The following is a 21,793-nucleotide window of genomic DNA, read 5'->3' as shown; positions in this document are numbered from 1 at the left end:
ATTTTTTTACTTCCAATATTTATTGCCCACCATTAACCTCTAACTTTTTGTAAGCTGTATTTTAGTCTCAAGCCAGTTGTTAGTCATTTCGGTGAAAGGAAATACAATTTTAAGTTAAAAAGAAAGACAGAATGCTCCTCAACCGCGTTGCCTCTTGGAGCCGAGGGGGGCGGAGTGTTGACGCTTACTGTGCGGGCTAAACTGTCAGCTGTCACCGCTGTTGTTTATTGCGGTGCCACGGAGCCCGTGCACGCCGTAAAAATGCCAGGCTAGGTGAGTTTATAAACCTTTGGCCGGATAAAACAAAGGCACTCTCTACTCCGGAAGAAAGTTGTCTCCGCTGGTCTGGTGGATGCTAACAGTATTAGCCTTAGCATTAGCCTGCTAGCACAGATTTACTGCTTATGGGTTTTCCCCCCCACTTTGATGACGCGGCGCTCGAGTTTTGGGGTAACTAAACACTTAAGTTATTGCCTGTCTGACAAACGTGTACTGTAATTTTTTCACATGGACATTAAGAAGTAAGTTTTCGCGAAGTGTTAGCGTGATGCTACCGTGTTGTTTTTGTATGTACACACTATAATCTGTTACTGTAAGAAGCTACAAGTTAGCAGGGTTAGAAAGGAAATGTTTACGTTTGACAATTTATTCCTTAACTTTTTTTGGGGGGGGGGGTTAATACCTTTCCTGGTACACCGAAAGTAATGTGTCAAGTTAAAGCACTGTTATATCTCTCTTTCCATGACAGAAGCTGATAAAATAGCTCCATGTCTACACAACTTGAGACATTATGTCTGTCCTGCTTATTTCCTTCCTCGCAATCCTGTTTCTTGCCATTGTGTTGTCATGCATCATATTCCGGTAAGTGTTCTTCAGTTTAGGCGTATCCAACTACTGGCTGTCATGGTTGTGATTGTGATTTCCACTTCCTTTCTAAGATGGCTGGTCAACACTCTGGCAGTGCGACTCTTCCAGACAGTTCTGAATGCAGACTTGAAGATTAAATCAGTGGGACTGTTCTCAGTCCGAGGAGTCAGTATCCAGTTTCACCCGCTGCACACTGTGGTAAATGGTACACTCGCTACGTAGGACATAACCGCTGCCACTCCCAGTACAGGGTACACCTGCACAATGTGGCCCTAACAGTTATACTTTCATGACAGGAAATTGACCGAATATGGATCTCAAGCAAACTTCTGAACAAGGATTTACCGTGAGTAAAAGTATTCTGCATTCTGACTGAACATATTTCATATGTTGTAGTTCTTTAGGGCGTACCCACATTTGGCCGATTGTTCATTGTGAGTGATTGCTAACGCTTGTCCACTTCAACGTCCACAATGTATGTGTCTTAATATTAATGTGATTGCTCTTGTCAACAGTAAAGCATGATAACAGAATAGAACTAAAAAGAATAATTTTCTAAGAACCCATTCCTAATTTAACACATTTGGTGTAGTAAGTGGTACACTCGCTAGTTTGGAGCGTGCTCACTCCTTCATTTATTTTTTATATTTTTTAAGGAAATACCTGGCGTTGTGCGTGGGCGAGACGAGAGTTCGCTTCGATTTACAAGCGCCTCTCGGACCACTGACGAAAAGAACGAGTCATGGGAAGAAAATGGGAAACGTTTCCATCAGTGCCACAACACTTCGCTTCCTATCACAAGTATGTATCAGAATACAGTAGAAGCCATCCATCCATTTTTGAGTCAAAGTCAGGGTATGCCCTGACTGGTCGCCAGTCAATCGCAGGGCACCCATAATCAAACAAGCATTCACACCAAAGGCCAATTTGGAAACATCAGTCTGGAGTGGTCAGAAAGGTCAATTGTGCAATAAATTTGGTGTTTTCCTGAAGTAGCACTTTTGTTCACGTTCATGTTCATGTAGGCAGTGCATGTCAGTGGAGATGCATGTTGATTTACAGAAACTGCCAAAATAATAATAATAAAAATAAATAAACTAATGTCATCAGCAGGTTGCAACAGAGATAGCGAGAGCCTGGATGAATTGCAGAAGTTTAGAGAAATTCAAATTAAGTTTAAGCTTATAATGCATTTTGAGTTCATCTTGAAATCTCATCCAAAAGTTTAATATAACTTTTAACGAGTAGTATACAATACAAGTTTTTCCACACCGCTCTCTGCAGCTACTGTCATTCCACATCAGCTCGGTCAACGTGATGGTCCTGAACATGGCGCTTTCCGAGTCGCTGTGGCACATGACCATCACGTGCATCACATTGCTGTTGGACCACCACAGTAAGAGGTAACCAATCACTTCCTGGTTACACAAATATGTTAAATTACCTTTTGTGAACAAACATGTCACTTCTTACAGGCTAGCGTGGGACTTCTCAGTGGGACAATTAAGCAGCAAAGTTCTCAAAAGCAGCCAGCTGGTGAGCTTCTCACTACTGACTGAATTCCAAGTCAGCGTGCCTAATGTGGTGTCCATTTTGCAGGACATTTGTCTGGCAGAGGTGGCGTTCAGCCTGCTGCTTTCGGGCGAAGTGAGTCTGCCTGAGATGAGGCCTGGTTCGCTGTCGCTACGTGTCAGGACGCTGCTGGCCGAGCTGCACGAGGGCCTCTTCCTCAGCCCCTTACTGGTAGCAACAAAGACGACTCACGACTCGTCTGGTGAGCAAATGCAAGGTAAGTCATTAGTTATTCCACTAATCAAACTAGGTTACTTCTTGTGAATAACTGGCGAGAGGAGCAATCATGTTCTAAGCATTACATTTTAATATTCATTTTTATGTCATTGTTTAGAGTGTTTGGACACTGAATTCATCCAAACGGAAGCTGTTGAACAATTCCACAGCATCATCCCGCAGAAGGCCAACGTGGAGTTTGACAACACAAATGTCACCTTGTCCATGCACAGTCAGAAAAGGTGAGTCATGCTTTTATTTTGTATTCCAGAATCTGGTATTCTTGACTCTCACTCCACCCCCACTCTCCCCACTTGCGCAGACACCTGAACTGGACCTTGAAGTCCTTAAAGCTTTGCTACACTCGTGACCGTGAACAGCTTCCTCTGAAGAGCTTCACCCCCGAGCTGAGCTTTCCCCAGAGCAGCCTGGAGATCGTTCTGGAGGGTCAGTGCACATCTGGGCTTCACATGAAGTGCATAAAGAGCTACAACATTCCTTCTTCTTTTTTTTGGGCAGATGGACTTCTTCTGTCACAAAGCAGGCAAAGAATTGTCTGTGTGAACACACTCAAGACTTCCCTGCAGGCAAGAAAGCTTTTCTTTGTTTTGTGAGGAAAGCCTCGAAAGATTTCAAACTTGTTTTCTTTTGGTTGTAGGTCACATCCATAGATATTTCTGGCTCCTTCGCTGTCAACACTTGCATCGTCCATTATCGTCACCAAGAGTTCTCCCACTGGCTCAATCTTATGCCATGGGGACAGCTGATGCACAGAAAGGCGTCACGTCGAAAAAGGCAAGTGAAGTGGAAATGAGGGGGGGGGATCTTTTCTGCAGTGATGATAATCCATCTTTTTGTTTGTTGTCTCATCCACGTCCGTATCATTATGTCTATCGTGCGTAGTCCATTAGATTTTTTGCCCACCCTCCTCTTCCTCAGGCGCCTGCCCCATCTGGACGCCCCCGTGATGATCTCCTCCTCCGTGTCTAACCTCAACGTGTCTGTGCAGCTTGGAGACACCACACCTTTTACCCTCGGCTTTCTCTCTGCCAGCGCAGGTAACATGCAACCTTAAAACTTGATGCTCAGTATAATTGGAAAATCTATTTTTATTTGTTATTAAAGTATGCATTTTCTTCATCTTGCCTTTAAATATATTATTCGTTTTTTAGTTTAGTATTATTTTTGTTTAATTGACCAATATCTGAACAATGTATGATAGTCTACTGTATTAATTTATAACAATTAAATAAGAAATTTGTACTTATTGTTTTTTGCTGATAAGATGCTCTAGCAGAGTAAAACAATTCTTTAAGTATGTTTTTATAGTATTGGTTTATTTTTAAAATTTAAAAAGTAACTTATTTTACTGTTCTTATGTTATATTTATTGCGTACTGTGCACCATTCTAGACAAACATTCTGGCATCCTCACATTGATCTTGTTATTCCTACATTTTGTATGTGCAGAACTACAACATCTTCTGGACTTAAAGGTGGACCAAGATGGCCCAGAGTCCCGGAACGTGCACCAGCGGGCTTCGTTAAACCTGGACAGTTTCTGGTGGCGAGTAGGCCAGGGCTCTCATATCCAGCAAGCCCCACATCCTCCCGGCAAACACGTGTGGGGTGAAGCGCTTATTCTCGACTCCCTCGAGCTTCAGGTAAGCAAAAAATCAAGAAAATGAAGTCCTGATGCATTTGAGGGTTGAATTAAGCATAACTGTCAATCAAGGGGAGCTGGAATCGAGCCAGCAGTGAGTTGCATGGCAGTACTCCGGTGTTGAGTGTGGAGTCCAGACTAAAGGGACTCCAAGTAGAGCTGTCGGAGACCTGCGTGCTGTGTTTGTCTCGCCTGCTGTCCGTCATCTACACTCCTGATGATGTGAGGCTGTCAGATGAGCCCTCACTGCTTCCTCCTATTGCCAACATGGGACAACCCTCCTCTTCCTCGCCTCTGCTGTTCAAACTGGACTTCCATTTGGAGGATGTTAACATTTTCACAGTCTCGAATCTAGCAGGCAGGTTTGATTTAAACAGGCTTAAACCTGTATTGTTTTTACGACTTAAGCCTTTTCACTGTCGATTTAGGAGCTCTGTCTTTGCGGATGGACGCCGTTGGAGTGATGAGCTCGGGCGAGAGCTCACAAGTGTCTCTGCAGGGTGTTTGCTTGTCCGCCATCAAGACGCTCACAGAGAACACAGAGACATGCTGTCCCTCCTCTCAGATTGCCGAGCCCATTGTCAGGCTCACTGCCACGGCACTCTGCTACCACGTCAGCACCCACACACTGCAGGTAGACACATATCTTTCTTTTTTTCTTTCCTTTTGATTTATTACAGGGGGTAATGTGCATAAATGAACACTTGAATAATAAATTGTAAATGCACACAATTATAGTCAAATAGTATACATTGATAGTACCCCTGCCAGAAGGAACATGGCAATGTACCTGATATATATACCGGTAACAAGAAAACTAAATGCAGAGACAATTTTTAAAAAGAGCAACATTGCACATGACATACACAGGAAATACCAATGACTTTATATTTAAAAAAAAGTGTTTTTCCCATCAGGTTCAGTGTGAGGATAATCTGGCCGTGGTATGGACGCCCCCAGACCACATGTTCGTATATCAACACATGACGGAAGCAGTGGATTGCTCACATATACTCTACGGTGAACGAGAAGACGTTCGCCTGATTAGACCAGACAAAGGCGATCAAAGAGGCCTGAGTGTGCTGCTAGAAATGGGCGCCGCTCGCGTGACAGCACACGTGGGCGAGCACAACCACATCCTCCTCCACACCGAAGCATTGTCTCTCTCAAAGCATGCTGGCTCAATGCATGTGCGCTCGTCCGGCCTGGCGTTTAACTTCGACGGCCATGATATCCTCTCCTTCAAAGGATTGGATATAGAGACGCATGGCGAGCTGCCGGAAATGCAGCTGCACAGGAACGACTTCCCCTCCTTCACCATGCCTCACAACCGCGTCTGGGTTTTCACCTGCCCGCTCCTCTCTGTGGAGTTCCCCTACCAGTACAACTTCTCTGACACTTTTGACAGGGCTATCAGCATGCAGAAATGGTTAAAGACCTTGCACCGCCCACCCAGCCCGCCCTCTTCCAATCAGCTGTGCCCGCCTCCAGACCTGGTCTTCAAAATCAGCCAGTTCTCCTTTGTCTTCCTCGATGACATCTTTGAGATCAAGCTGCGTGACAACTACGAGCTGATGAAGGACGAGAGCAAAGAGAGCGCTAAACGTCTGCAGCTGCTGGACAAGAAGGTGGCCGACTTGCGCAAGCAGCACGGCGAGCTTCTGCCCGCTAGGAAGATAGAGGAGCTGTACAGCTCGCTGGAGAAGAAACTCATCGAGATCTACATCCAGCGCTCACAGCGCCTCTACGCCAACACGCCCATGAGAAAGTCACTGCTAACGTGGACAGTGTCTGACCTGGAGCTGGTTGTCCTGGCTGACCAGTCACTTCACGGTCCGGAGCGGGTGAGAGAGCAGCTGAGAGACATCGACAGGATCAGCCCCTTCCCCAGAGAAGGGCTCCACTTGGTTGTCCAGTGGTGCCGTGCTGTCAAGTTCAAACTGGCCTCGTTTTTGGGTTAGTTACCAGAGGTGGAAAAAATACTCACACTTGATACTTTAGAACAGTGTTTCTCAACCCTGGTCCTTGGGGCACACTATCCAGCCTGTTTTCCATGTCTCCCTATTCCACACGCAGGTGAGAATCGTTATCAGGCTTCTCCAGAGCTTACTGATGAGATGTCATTGGAATCACCTGCGTGTGGAATAGGGATACATGGAAAACAGGCTGGATAGTGTGCCTCGAGGACCAGGGTTGGGAAACACTGCTTTAGAAGTACAGACACTTTTGATAAAAAAAAAGATTGTTGAAAGTAGAAGTACTGATTTAGCTTTTGTACTCAAGTAAAAGTTAAAGTACAAACTGTGAAATCACTTGTTGACTTTACCGCTCTATCCTTGACTTTTTTTTTTGTATTGTGTCAGTACAGAGATCTGCTTTCAAATGCAGAAGGTAAAAATAGTTTTCATATAATTACTCAACTAAAGGGTGAAAAATAAAACATCTACTTCAATATAGTAAAGAACATATTTGTACTTCATTATTTTAGTACCCACCATTGATATTTTCACAAAATGCCAACAGCTAACCACTGATTGTTTGCCTAGTTAACCTTGTTTCTGTCTATCCAGTGAGAATTCGTGACTACCCACGCTACCTGTTTGAGATACGTGACTGGTCGCTGTCAGGACGCCTGATTGGAACAGAGCAGGATGGGCAGGCCAGGGCTCGTCGGAAAGAAACGGTTCCACTTGGCATACCTTGGGGAGATGTGACTGTGCACAGGAATATGCCACCCCTCAAGTTCTACTACGACTTAAAATGTAAGTTCATGTGGCTTCACAATGTCTCCCATATTGGTGGTAGCTTGATTGAAGTACACACATGCCGACACTTGGGCCAAATTGAGAGATTATCCTGTGTCGTTGGTTGTTAAGAGGTTAAGAGTCATTATCGTGAAGTTTGAGGTGTGTTATCGACTATTGCATGGTGTGGTAAGATGTTTGAAATCACTATGTGCGTACCCCGCTTTACAGACGACTCCATCTGCTGTTTACTCACTGCTGTGTCTCTGCAGCCAACATTTGCCTCTACACCATCGTCTGGGGGCCGTGTTGGGACCCGGCGTGGACCCTGATCGGCCAGTCGGTTGACCTGCTCACCAAAGTGACTGCGGACCCCTCGCCTCTGATCACCTGGTGGGACAAATGTCGCCTCTTGCTACATGGACACTGGGTTATGGACATTGACCAGGCCAATCTGCATCAGCTTGCCACTGAGGTAAAACTACACAATATGATAAATAAGCAAATAAGCTCAGCAGTTAACTTTTAAATGTCAGTGTTTGAACAGTCACATCTATGAACAGAGGTAATTAGGATAATGAATGAATGTTGTTTTTGCATGATGGGGAAAAAGAGAGGTGTCTGTTTGCGGGAAGTCAATATCGGACCCAACTCCTAACTGAGACGTGGCATCTTTTAGAAGGAGTGGCCATTATTTAATGAAATGCAGTAATTCCCTCTTGTTATGTTGTGTGTCAAATTAGCCCATTTCAAAGTGGAGAAAATAAGTAGTGTTTACTTTAGTTGAAACGTATTAATAAGAACACGATTATTTCACATGTTGATATAAATCTTAATAATTTGCATTCATTTTAAGGTGGTGGTGTGTCAGTTTGACCCAGAACAGACGCGGTGTCTCATGTTTATATATAAGTTTCACCTGCATTGTTTATGAAAAATGAGTGAATTATCGTCATTGAAGCATGACCTTTGTGTAGTAAAGAACACAATAGCTCAAAATTTGGATTGAAATTGTTATTAATAGAATTGTTAATGATAATAATTCTGTTTCTGACACTTAGATAATGGGTCAGATTAACCCAGTAACATTATTGCTGTTACTGAGAAAAACAACAGGATGTTTATAATAATGTTTTAATATAAGAACTGCATTGGTACAGGACCCTTACAACACTACAGAGAACTTGCACTGGGAATGGAGCAAGCTCAACTTTGACTGGAACCCTGGCCAATTTGTTTTTAAAGGAGATTTGAATGTCAACGTCAGGACGGCATCAAAGTGAGTATGTGTAGATTGAGTCAATCTCAAATTAAAGTCGACATATCATGGACTTTTTCCCCCCCTTCATTTAAAACAGTTCCCAAGTGTCTTATTGCAATCTCTCTAACATTCTTTCTTAAAATTATGCAAAGGCTAATGAAATATCGTCATGCTGGTTCAAATCACTGGGTTTTTGCTCAAAGCACAGTGCTAAAGCATTCCAACGAAGGGAGGGCTATTCAGCGTTGCCAACGGAACCACTTTGACACCATATTTAGCAACGTTGACGCTATGTTTAATGTCTTTTTATGCCATATTAAGCTACTTTATCCCCCCCCCCCCTTAAAGTGAGAAAAAAAAACATAAGCACAATAAATCTAGCCACTTTTTGTGGCGTTATTGGAGACTCACTTAAAAGTTGTTCACCTCACAACATCTGTACTGCTAATGAAACCACCTCTCTTTGGATGACTTAATCATACACCAGCCATAAAGACTTGATTGTATTAATTTCCAGTAATGGTGAGTGCAATAGCGGATCCATGTATGTGGGTCATGCAGCAGGCACATCTCCAAAGATAAATAACGACCACCACCTTGCCGACATCTTAGCCAAACATCGTAGTGTGTGCTGGTTATAGGAAGCGTACGTGCGTGCGTGTGTGAGTGAGAATGTGAACTCTCCACTTGGGTTCACTGTACTTCATTTAACTTTCTTGTCTCAATCTTAGGTATGACGACATCTGCTTTCTGCACCTTCCTAATTTGTGTATGACCCTCGACATGCAGTGGCTCTGCCACGGCAACCCTCATGATCACCATGCCGTCGCATTCTGCTCAACCGAGAATGTTGCGAGTGTAACCTCAGGACAGCCTCACGACTCCTACAGAGCGTTTCGCTCTGAGAATCTCAACCTGTCTATCACCATGGACCTTAACCAGCAATGTGGTCATGGTGAGAGTGTGTGTGTGTGTGCATGTGTGTGAGTGCCACATTAAAACCAACCAAAAACAATTTGCTTTTTGCTCCTCTTTTCCAGAATCCTCCCAGCCGAGAATCTTGCTGTACAGTAGCACTCTGCGCTGGATGCAGAACTTCTGGGCCACATGGACCAATGTGTCTCGGCCCATATGCAGAGGGAAGCTTTTTCACAGCCTCAGGCCCGTGCGTAAGAAGCTGGGTCAGCATTACAAGCAGATGTCCTACACGGCCGCCTTCCCACAACTACAAGTACGTATAGCAGCTGTAGCCCGTCCTCATTGCATTATACACGCAGTCATTTAAAGGCGACATGTAATGGAGAATTGACATTTTAAATGCTTGCATACAGATATTTGAGTACCCACTCAACAGCTGTGAAATGAAGTTCAGCTGATGTTTCTTTGTGGTTTGTTTTGTTTTGTTTCACTCACAAGCAAAAAAATTGAGAAACACTTATGGGCAGTCAACTCGACTCAATTATCAACAAGCAGCAGTCCTGCAAAACAGCGCATTCAAGCTGTTTAGGGCCTCTCCCAGTTGTTACTGTAATATTAAATATAAAACAAATATGTAGTGTATTTACACACAACTAGTTAGCTAGTTTAATGCTAACACACAATGCAAAACGCCATAGCCAGGCTAACGAATATCATCGATAGTCACGGTGTTATAACCCTGTAAGTAGACAGATTAGACTAGACTAGATTTACAAAATTCACCCACAGTAGTTGTGAAAGTTTTCTTTGTTTTAGTCTTCATGACTATTATCAACCAGAAAGAGTTGCAAAAAATTAATCAGGATGCACACAATATATATTTTTTACATTCAATTTAATTATGCCATTTCTATGTATTTTCCTTATTGGAAAACATATTACAAATGTTTTTTGGTTTTTTGGGGGGTGATTAGCTGGAATGGACTAATGGCATTTTCATTCAATGGGAAAAAAGCGATGAGGGGATTTTGAGTTGAGCGCGTGGTCACAGCATGTATGAAATACAGTTGTGTATTTCAAGGCACAACTGTATTTCCAATAATGTGTCCACAATTGAGCGGTTCTGAATTTTGCTAAATTGAGACATAACATTGGGGATAATTTTCATAATGCTGGCACCTCACTACCCATGACTGAGCGTGGGTGTCAAGTGTGCTCTAATTGTTTGGGGTGGACTGTATTGTGTCATGTAACATTGTATTCAGACTCCAGAAAATAATGTTTCCTATCAAGAAAACAGTATTTACTTTTGCTGTCCTTGTCAATTGATTATTTTTCTCTGCATTTGTGTGTCCTTCAGGTCCACTATTGGGCATCCTTTGCCCAGCAAAGGGGTATCCAAGTGGAGGGTAACAAAGGCCACGTCTTTACTCGAGGGGCTCAGAGACTAATTCCGCAGGGTATTTTTGTATTTCACTTTTAATTGAATGTAAATGTTTTATTCATTTTCTATTTAATACCAAACATCTTGTGCTTTTTTAACATGCATGTCTGCTCAAACAGCTGGCACTGTGATGAGGAGGCTGATCTCCGAATGGAACGTGACTCAGATGGTGAGTGAGCTGTCGCAGGTGACCGTGCACCTGATGGCTTCCACGTGGGACGAGACGGCCGACCACCAGATCAACGCGCAGGTGAACAAGACCCACCTGCTCAGCCTGTCCTCCCAGAGCTACCAGCGACAGAGCAACCGTGTGGAAGAGGTGATGCTGTACATCTAAAAACATCCATATGTTGTGATGTTTTGTGTTAATGTGTTGTTTGTTCTTGACAGGAAGTGAACCCAAAGGATGAGACCAACGCTACGTACACTCACAAGCTGCGCTTGGTTGACCTGCGCGCCTCCTGGACCACCACCAACAGGAACATAGCATTCGGGCTTTATGACGGTTACAAAAAGGCCTCAGTCCTGAAGAGAAATCTCTCTACGGAGGCACTGAAGGGCCTGCGCATTGACACACAGCTACAGGCCAAGAAGCTCAAGCGTTCGCCTTCTAACTACTCGCCCACCACCGCCCCCACCACACCTGTTGTGCCCACACTAAGTCGAGGCGAGAAAAGTCCACATGAGGGTGAGTACTGCGCTTTTGCTCATTTAAAAAGATTAGGGCGTACATTGCACTAAAATGACTAGGGGGGGAGGGGGGGATACACAGGCACACGTGTACGTGTCATATCATTACGTGATCGCTCTTTTCATTACATTGAAAGTGGAATTGCATCATATAATTAATGCAAACACTCCACTCTATAGTTTATCCTTTTACAACCATCATCGTGCATAGATATAAGCATAATGACTGGGAATAATCCACATCGTTAGGGAAAGTTGCAGTTATTCTTCTCTCGTTGCTCCTTCTTCCTGCAGGAACATCAATGCTACAGAAGCTGATTGAGGAAACAGACAAGTTTGTGGTGTTTTCCGAAGAGGACTCGGGCGTCAGTGACCAGCTGTGTGGCATCGCAGCCTGCCAGACTGATGACGCCTACAACCGAAACTGGTTTATTGAGTTGGTCAACTGTCAGGTAAACTACCTTCATAAAACCACGCTGAAGGCCTGATTCACTAAGATTTGCTCAAACAGATTGTATGCACTGTGGATGGATGTGTTGTGTGTAATAGCAAAAATTCAAATTTTAATATAAGATCCTAAATAGCAGGTGCTAAATTGCATGTTCACTCACCTTTACAGATAATACACACTGTTTGCAACAGGTGTCAAAGTGGTGGAGACAGCCTTACTTAATAAGCTTTTGCACTTTAGGTAGATTTGATGGTTTTCACCATGGAACATTTGGGTGTGCATCGCAAACACAAAATGTAGTTTGAAGTGATGGCACTTATAGTGTTAATGGTAGACAAATGTGATTCTGAGTTAAATCTTCCACGGGCGATACATTTAACTTTTTTTTTCTTTCTGGCATTTCAAAGTTATTTACGTACACTGCTTCTCATTTTGCTTCCGCATATGCTGGCTTACACCCGTCTTTCCCGGAATGTGAAAAATGAACTGTGCTGCAATTTGCCCGTTTAGCAGACAGAATGCTGGGTACGCCCAGTTGGTAGATCTACCTCCACATCTGTTTGGTAAACAATCAAGTTTGCGCCCATTTTAGCATGTGCAAACCTTTAGTAAATCAGGCCCTGAATAGATAAGCCACAATTTATTTTAGTGGCTTAACATTCTTACTCCACATGCAGATGATGCTGCGTGGTACAGAGACGGTCGGCTGTGTGCTGGTGTCTGCGGCCAAGGCCCAACTGCTGCAGTGTGAGCACCATCCGGCTTGGTACAACGACACCCTGAAGCAGAAGACAACCTGGACCTGCCTGCTGGATGGCATGCAGTACTTCGCCACCATGGAGCCAAACCCCTCGGAGCAGGAGGACAGACAGCTGTGGCTGGAGGTGGGCTAAACTCTTGCTGGGAGACATAGGAAGTCAGCCATTTTGACTAGAAGCTTCAAAGGTTGACGATTCCTTGAGGTTTTGTCAGAATCCTGCCAAATTTAAACATCTGATTAGATTTTCATCTTTCCGATCTCTGGTCAACTATTTACGTATGTCTATTCCGATCTGCCATTTCCTGAGCTGAATGAAATTCTATTCGGATTCTGCCTTTTTATTCTGATTGAGGTGTTTATATGCCGTATTTTCATTCCGTTCGGTCATTCAGTTTCATTCTAATCAAAATACAATGCTGCATGTAAACCTGGTTATTGTGACTTTCCGTTCAGGTGAAAAACATTGAGGAGCATCGGCAGAGGAATCTTGATTCTGTGCTGGAGCTGATGGAGAGTGGCCAGGCCGTGGGTGGAATGGTTAGCACCACCACAGGTATGACTGATACCACAGATAACACATATACACACACACGCACGCACACACACACACACACACATATATACACTTTTCACACAAAGCTCTTAGAGAAAAGGAAGTTATTCAAAAACTACTGGAACATTTTAGTTCACCTGTAAATCTGCTATAGTGCATTTTAGGTTCATCATGAAATTTAATCTGAATGCTGAATATCCTGAGCTGTTTGTGAGTAGTCAACCAACAAGATGCAAGACTTTTGTATATGCTCACAGACTGGAACCAGCCGGCGCAGGTGAACGAGGCCCAACAGGTCCAGCGCATCATCTCCCGCTGCAGCTGCCGAATGCACTACATCAGTTACAGTCACGACATCGACCCGGAGCTCGCCACGCAGATTAAACCACCCGATCTGAGAAACCACCACGAGAAAGAAGACCTGCTGAAGAAACAGGCCGGTATGTGTGGTTCACATTTAGAGTCTGCATTTTTTGCATCAATTTGCTCATGATCGTACTCCTTTCCCAGGGGCTGTGGACACATTCACACTGATTCACCACGACCTGGAGATATCCACCAATCCTGTTCAGTACGCCATGATCCTGGACATTGTCAACAACCTCTTGCTCCACGTGGAGCCCAGACGCAAGGTGGGGAAATGCGCAATAAGCTGCTTCTAGCAAAGATTTTTTTATTTATTTTTTGTATCTTTTTGCCTTCTGTCGATATTCCACATGCAGGAGCACAGTGAGAAGAAGCAGCGTGTTCGCTTCCAGCTGGAGATCTCCAGTAACCCTGAGGAACAGCGCAGCAGCATCCTGCATCTCCAGGAGGCGGTTAGGCAACACCTGGCCCAGATTAGACGCCTGGAAAAGCAGATTTACTCCAACATCAAGGTGGGTTCGGAAGTTGACCTTGCACTTTGCAAGGATGCTATTTTTTTGGATAATTATAACTATGCTTATAATGTCATTATATTTTAGTTTTAAAAAGTCCACTTTTTTCACTTCGATTTTTAAAACTGCTTCAGTCGGAAATATACGTTTTAGTAAAACGACTATGTATTGAATTTCAATTGGGAAAAAACAAAGATTCAGTTGGCCAAATATGAATGTTTATAATTTTTGTTAAGATTAGGAATGTGTGGTAAAATTACCATTTTTGTCACTAGTAACACACGATATTTTTTATGTTGTTGACAATAAAAAAAAATTATGTCACAAAATAGAGTCAAATGAGAATTCTAAGGATATTCATTCCTCTAAGCCAGGGGTGGCCAAGTTCAGTCTTTGAGAGCCCCTATCCAGCCTGTTTTCCATGTTTCTCACCACTAACGCACCTGATTCATGATCAGGATCGTTATCAGGCTTCTGCAAAGCTTGCTGATGAGCTGATCATTAGATTCAGCTGCGCTGAAGGAGGGAGACATGGAAAACAGGCTGGATAGGGGCTCTCGAGGACAGAACTTGGCCACCCCTGCTCTAACCTCATCCCTGTCCTATCCTTTCTTCGTTGGTCACCGACTTATAGACACAAACTGAGGAGCTGAGTATTGAAGAGCTGAACGAAATAAACACGCAGCTGCAGAACCAACTCAACCAGGAGAAAAATGACATGCAGATGAAGAGCGAGGAGCTCAACATCCTCATCAGGTCCTCACCACATCTGCACCGATTCAGTGTTCATTGGTCTAAATCAGAGGCGGGCAAAGTATGACACGTGAGCCACACCTGCTTAATCTCATTCCTTCACAGGTGCTTTAAAGACTTCCAACTGCAACGGGCCAACAAGCTGGAGCTGCGCAAACCTCCGGAGGACGTGAGCGTGGTGAGGAGGACGGAGATCTACTTTGCTCAGGCGCGCTGGTGTCTGACCGAAGAGGATGGCCAGTTGGGCATTGCTGAGCTGGAGTTGCAGAGGTTTATGTACAGCAAGGTGAGGGACAACAAGGGTTGAGCCTTAAAATGACAGCCTTTGATTTTTTTTTCTCACGAAATTTTTTTTTCCAGCGCATAACTCAAGTCAAAAGTTCCCAACTTGATGATTAATCGCAGCTTTTGCAACTTATGTGCACCATTTCTTGAGCAATTTGTGAGATAACCCTTTGTAATTGCCTTCTACCAGACACCTTTTTTTGTAACGTGGAAAACAATGTCAAAATGATTCTGTTTATGTTGTCTTTTTTTAAAGCAGGAATTACACTCACTTTTTATGTCATTAAAGCTTTCAGAACGGTACAACATAGCAGCCACATTTCTAAGTTGGCAACACTGACTATTACACACACAAAAAAATTATTCTGAGAAATAAAATTTAATTAATTTATAGAACTAATTAATCACCAGGCCAAGAGAAACAGTGCTGATTTTTCATCTGGGCTTCTGGAATTAACTCATTCTCTCCCCACACAGCTCAACAAGTCTGACGACACAGCAGAGCATCTGTTGGAGTTGGGCTGGTTCACCATGAACAACCTGCTGCCCAATGCAGCCTACAAGGTAACATCTGTCAAGTCCACTAAATATATAAGCAATTGGGCTCCCCAGACCCCCAAACTATGCAAGCTGCAGCCTTGGGTCTTTGTAATGAATTATGTTGTCATTTATAAAAGTATGTATTATTATGAGCCTAAAGTCCTGTTTTCCCCCCTGAAACAAAAGGCATATTTTTTCAAGTAGTTTCCTATTTATGAAATAAATCTGTAATATTCCAGAATAAATTTGTTGGGTTTTTCCCCTCAATTAAATTCTTAAAACATAGCTTCATTATTAACCATCTAAGATTGCTTCTTTTTTTCCAGGAAAAAAAAATGCATTGGTTCTTATAAAGGCAACTTTTTAAAATATAACATTACAATTTAAAAAAAAAAAGGCAGCTTTTTAATTCAATAGGTAAAATTATGAGGGGGCTCTTTGGAAACATTTCCATATACAGTAAGTGATACCTTAAACCAAAAAGTTTGAAAACTTTTGTATTGTATAACCTGAGTAATTTATTTGGTACTTGGAGAATACAACATGTTTTATATTGTCTTCATATTCTGTGCCTGGTTTCCCACATGCAGCGCTTGAGGGTATGTATGCGCACAGCTGTTAGTCTGTGTTGATGCCATCTTGTTTATCCACGTCATTTGCCCACTGGTGCCGCATGCATGAACATCATCATTAAGTCTGACTCATTGCAATGTTTGTTAAGAGCGTACTCTCGCGAGGCCATTTGTGAAGTCTTTGTTTATTTCGACTGTGAAAGGTAGCTGGCATCATGAATAACTACAGAGATAAGAGATGCACTTATTCATGAAATGTACATAGACCCACACGCGTGTTCAATTCTGTTGTGCAAGGTGGAGGTTAGCCTGACAAACGGCAGCAGGCATGATCACATGAATCGTATCTTCCATTTCATGTGCCAAAGCGTGTCATAGACTTTGACAGATTATTTGTGTGTGCGTTTTTTTTTTATTTGTTGGTTTTGTTTATTTCTATTGTGCAAGTGGCATTTATCATGAATAAATGTTGAGAGAGCGATTACATTTTTCATGTTGATACCTATGTTTGGACTTATTTGTTTCTCTGAACTATTTCTAGTTATTGCATTGGTTGTCATTAATCAGGCCGCATACATTGCACGCATGCATGTGCCAGGGTGTGAGCTTTTATTATGACTATAGATAATTTCTAGTCATTATGTTTCTATTGTTCAAGGTTACAATTATCCTAAATAACTGGCAAGAACAACATTGAGGATTAGTTTGAGTCATTGTATTCAAATTATGCAAGGTGCCCGATATCAGGAATAACTGATCATAGTGATAATGCATCAGGGCACTCATACTGGCCAAATGTACTAGACTGTAAATGTCAAGTTTTATGGTCTTGTGGACGGTTAGAGTACAGGATGGAGTATTAGTATTTTTTTCCCCTCCCCTCATCATTGCACGTCTTGCAATAGGTGGTGCTTCGTCCTCAGAGTGCCTGTCAATCAGGACGCCAGTTCGCCTTGCGCATTTTCAGCAAGGTCCGCCCCCCAGTGGGAGGGATCTCTGTCAAGGAGCACTTTGAGGTAACGAAAATCATAAATGACCTCATCATTGTTTTGTCTAGAGGTCCTCACTCCCCACACTGACAATGAAAATGCTCCCGTCTTTTCAGGTAAACGTAGTGCCTCTCACCATACAGCTCATGTACCACTTCTTCAAGAGGATGATGGGATTCTTTTTCCCGGGGAGGAATGTGGAGGAAGAGGAGGTGACTGACGAAGAGGACAAATTCCGACTTGTCACCACAGGTATGTTTTTCCATTTGTTGCTTGTCTATTTTGTGTTTTCACAAAGAAGGCGGATTCCACCGAGAAAACCACAACCACAGTCTGTATCCACTCATTCCGGTACTCAAGGTAAAACAGAAAGATTAGCCCAGCCAGAATGCACGTATGCCTAAATTCAGCCCTCAGGTAACTAGCAGAGTTTGAAAAATAAAATGTAAACAAATTACACATCAAAAATGACAACATTTTGTTTTCATTTAGTAATAAGATAATCGTGATATGAAATTTGTGTTCATTAATTTGTTTTATCTCCACCCTCCACATGGCAGGTATTCCCGTTAAGACTCGTCAGTCTTCCGAGGACACCATGGGTGCTATGGGCCCCAGTAAAGGCGTCGCCCAGGGGATGAACCGCAGCGCCGGTGTCAGGAGGTCGTTCAGGAAACCTCTTGAGGTATTAATACTTGTAATTGACCATCTTCGGATTAACCACAAAAGATTGTAACGGTGCTCTGTCTTCTTTTCCTCACCAGCATCCTGTTGATGACATTGACAAGATGAAGGAGCGAGCGGCCATGAACAACTCCTTCATTTACATCAAGATTCCTCAAGTGCCACTCTGCGTCAGCTATAAGGTAGCTAGTCATGGCTAGACAAAATAAGAGGTTTAGAGCTGATCGATTGCATCAAAGTGATTGATTAAATGAGTGGATCTCTAAGTGACTGAGGCGAATTGGTTGCAATCCTTTTTTCAACCAGCAGAGGCACTGATGATGATTCAGTCTCAATTAGTTTGTGACGTAAAGAACATGTCAGCTGTAGGAAGTTGAAGTATTATATTCATTCATTTATATTTTTTTAAATAAATAGCTCAATAATTTTAAATGTCATTTTGAATCTGTTGTATAGATTTCAATTAGTATATTTATAACAAAATGTATTTACATTAATAAAACAATATAAGGCTATTCTAATGCATAGTTAGATGGTAAATGGAGAATTAAAAAAAATGATTTATTAATTAAATTATTTTTTTCTTTTTTAGTCCCTATATAGTGAAATATAAAGACATTTCTTGGGGGGTAGGGGGGCAGGAATCATAAGTCACGTTTTGGGGGAAATTTTATTTTACAAAAATAAAAACAAGAGCAGTAGAGCTCATGATTATGGAACGTTGTTTCATAATCGTGTTGTTGTTTAAAGTGACTAACCTTAACTAGAGTCCCGCATCGCATTGTGGCTAAAGGTTGAAAATCCTGGTCGGTTATTGTATCTTTTGGTGCTGTAAATAGTAAATCCTTGTTGTGGTGGATGTAGTGGCAATAATGCACCAAAAGTATTGCCAAACGCCAAAAGAAAGTAGAAATGGAAGAAGAATTATAAGAAGTAGTTAGTAGTCATGACAACTAATGTGTGACGTATCGCTGTCTTAGCATGTGGCTTCCGCCACAGCAAGGTTTTACTATTTACAGCACTAAAAGGCTCAATAACTAACCAGTATTCTACCCTTGGTCACAATGTGATGCGTGATTCTAGTTAAGGTAAATCATTTTAAACAAACAAGAAAATCTTTCCTGTGGTTAAACGTGGAAGTTTCAAATCTATCTGGTACTCTTAGCTGCCGTCAACATGATTAGGGAACAGCGATTTGGGGTTTGAGTATAAACTCAATCAATTGAATTGCACATTTGATCAACCGAGGAAAATTTCACAGATTGCTACCCCTAGTTGTTAGCCTTGATCTGCCCCCTGTCGCTTGAAGGGTCCCTGTTTAAAGAACATTCCAAACAAAGCATGAGTGAGCTTGTATGTATGTACGCATGTAACTGTTGATCTTCCTCAGGGAGAAAAAAGCAGCGTGGACTGGAAGGACTTCAACCTTGTGCTGCCATGCTTGGAGTACCACAACAACACCTGGACGTGGTTGGACTTCGCCATGGCCGTGAAGAGAGACAGTCGCAAGGCTCTAGTTGCACAAGTACGAAACCGGCTAAATTAATCAATAAGAGCATACAATCATAGTCTAGATCCAGATCCATACAAAGTCCTTTTGTTGTGAAAAAAAAAAAAGCTGCAGTCCATATCACAAAGTGCTACTAGAGTGATTTCCAAAGCTTTTCAATGTGCCGTGATTTTCACTTCCACTGTGTCAGATGATCAAGGAGAAGCTGCGCCTGAAGCCGGCCGCCGGTGGCTCCGACCCGCGCGGGAAGACGTTGGACGGGAAGGCGGACTCGGGCCTGCAGCAGCAGCAGGAGGAGGACGAAAAGGCTCGGCTGCTCATTGGCCTCAGCGCCTCCGACAAGAACTCGGGCAAAAAGAGTATCTTTAGCCGGCGCAAGTGAGTCACTGTCGTTAGGGCCAAGCCCCAAAAAAAAAAATGTCTTTCTTTGATGTTGCATCACATGATCCTGCTGAACTTCACATTGAAGTGGGCAAAAAGCAAAGCCCTCGGGTGCCTGTTGATTAGGAATATGACCAAACGCTAACTAAGCATCGCCACTGCATTTCAGCCAATGAGTACAATTGCTTATCAACTCTTTGTGAGCGTTTCCTGCTGGTTCGGGAACACGCGACATGAGAACCTCACCTATGTCGTCTGCTGTAAGAATTCCATTAATACTCAAACATATGATGTGACTGTTTTATATAAACGGATGCATCTCAATAAATTAGTAGTGTTTCCTCAACCGTTGAGCCAAGGTACGCACTTTACGTAAGAAAAATATCTAGCGCACCACCAAACACAAATGTTACAAAATGTATACAGTATACTGTAGTGCCTTGAGATACAAGCTGTCTGACTACCAACTTTTTATTTAATTCCACTAATTTACAGCGAACACATAGCTGGAAATGGCTGACTAATGCAAGCGCAAAACACAATTATTATTATTCAATTATTCAAATCACACTGATGTGCTACGGCATAACGGTTGGAATCACTGATTTAGAACATGCTGAAAAAGTTGATTTATTTCCCGTTTTCATTTCAAAAAGTGGAACTTGTATATTATACAGATTCACTACACACACAGTATATGTACTTTTCATAGTTATAGCTGACAGCACAGTGTTTTAATAGTTGGCACATCTGTCTCTAAATTCTGAGGGTTGATGTTTGTGGAGTTTGTGTGTGTGGGTTTTCATTTGGTTCTCTGGCTTCCTCCCACATTCTAAAATCATGCAGGTTAGGTTCATTGAAGACTCTTCTAAATTTTCCATAGTTGTGAATGGTCAGTTGCCTTTTTGTACCCTGTGATTGGCTGGCGACTAATTGAGTGTGTACTCCAGCCCTAATATGACCCTAATAAGTGCTATAGAAAATGGATAGGTAGAAATTATTTCATGAGTATTTACTGTATACGAGTTTCCCTTTTTGAATTGAATATGCAGGGGTTCACTGTATGGGGTAGATGCCACGGACTTCCGTGTTTTACACATCAGCGCCGTTCCCGGCCACTGCTGGCCACGTTCCAATTCTCGCACCCCCACCCCTGCGCCCCCCAACCGCGCGCTGCCGCTCATCGGCGGGGGGGCGCGTCTCAGCTATCTGGAATGCTTCGGACACTGAGACAGACACTCGCACCCTCGCACCCGTTGACGGGAACGCGCAACCGAGGGGCACAAAGGCGGAAGCGCAAGTACTGGGACGCGGCCCACACGTCGCAAACCGGAAACGGAAACAAAGTTGATCGGTGAAAACCCGGAAGTCCCGCCTCCTCCGTGGCATATAGTCCATTGTAATTTATTGAGATGCAGACTGCTTTTTAAAAACTTTTTTATATAATAAAGTGAATTGAATAAAGTCTTGTTTTCTGATGTTTATATTTACTCCCCTTCAAAACTATTGAAAATAAGGGTGTTCCAGTCAGGGTTTTATACTGCCAAATCCAATACTGATCATCCATGAGAGAGATCATGGATTAGCTGCCCATATTTGAATTTTTAAATTACATTATTATTTTTTTAATCTATCAAACATTGTATCCCTTTTATTAAACAAAAAAGACATTTCCAACTGACAGTACAGAAAATACAAACGTATGATTCAATTATTGGTTTGGTCTGTAATGTGCAGTGTTAAGGGAGCTGCAGGCAATGACGTAAGCCAATCACATACCTTTCTATGGAAATCAATCGATTATGATTAGTGGCCTATTGCTTGGAATGCCACTATTTGAAACTTGAGTGACAGCAAAAGACCAAGTTTCATAAGTTCCAGTCCTTGTTTTTCCACCTCAAGGTATCTGTGGTTTTTATTAAAAAACAAAAGTGAGATGTCTTCTTGGAAATTGGTTAAATAGCTTTCCAGTGGTCCTGTTAACTAACCAATCAAGCAATGTATTCAATCATTCAATTCAATCAAGCAACCATTTTCACAAATATGGAAATACGGAGATGTCA

The 21,793-nt window shown here is 42.6% G+C and overlaps 1 protein-coding gene across 4 annotated transcripts; it reads left to right on the top strand.

Moving 5' to 3' along the window:
* The first annotated feature begins 159 nt into the window (after positions 1-159).
* LOC147171096 (bridge-like lipid transfer protein family member 2) lies at positions 160-21,214 on the top strand. 4 transcript variants are annotated; one of them, XM_086081025.1, is made up of 40 exons: positions 160-273; positions 749-861; positions 939-1,065; positions 1,164-1,213; positions 1,524-1,668; positions 2,152-2,270; positions 2,343-2,403; positions 2,467-2,656; positions 2,774-2,897; positions 2,978-3,102; positions 3,175-3,242; positions 3,314-3,450; positions 3,595-3,713; positions 4,125-4,318; positions 4,390-4,675; positions 4,746-4,951; positions 5,235-6,273; positions 6,888-7,079; positions 7,334-7,536; positions 8,222-8,340; positions 9,054-9,277; positions 9,363-9,553; positions 10,601-10,700; positions 10,804-11,003; positions 11,075-11,372; positions 11,669-11,826; positions 12,503-12,709; positions 13,039-13,138; positions 13,396-13,578; positions 13,649-13,770; positions 13,861-14,016; positions 14,651-14,772; positions 14,875-15,055; positions 15,532-15,618; positions 17,072-17,182; positions 17,272-17,407; positions 17,716-17,840; positions 17,920-18,021; positions 19,230-19,364; positions 19,540-21,214. In XM_086081025.1, the coding sequence occupies exons 2-40, from the start codon at positions 791-793 to the stop codon at positions 19,729-19,731; spliced, it is 6,705 nt and encodes a 2,234-aa protein (XP_085937151.1). In that variant the 5' UTR covers positions 160-273; positions 749-790; the 3' UTR covers positions 19,732-21,214. The 4 variants fall into 4 exon arrangements, with proteins under 4 accessions (XP_085937151.1, XP_085937148.1, XP_085937150.1 ...); XM_086081022.1 differs by having other exon boundaries at positions 3,559-3,713; XM_086081024.1 differs by having other exon boundaries at positions 196-273; positions 752-861; positions 3,559-3,713.
* The last annotated feature ends 579 nt before the right edge of the window (positions 21,215-21,793 follow it).

Source organism: Leptonotus elevatus, chromosome 7 (assembly GCF_054856555.1).
Source record: "Leptonotus elevatus isolate MCC_2025b chromosome 7, RoL_Lele_1.0, whole genome shotgun sequence".
Classification (NCBI taxonomy): domain Eukaryota; kingdom Metazoa; phylum Chordata; class Actinopteri; order Syngnathiformes; family Syngnathidae; genus Leptonotus; species Leptonotus elevatus.
Note: the sequence above shows the minus strand (reverse complement) of the source record. Positions and strands in the feature narration are given on the sequence as shown.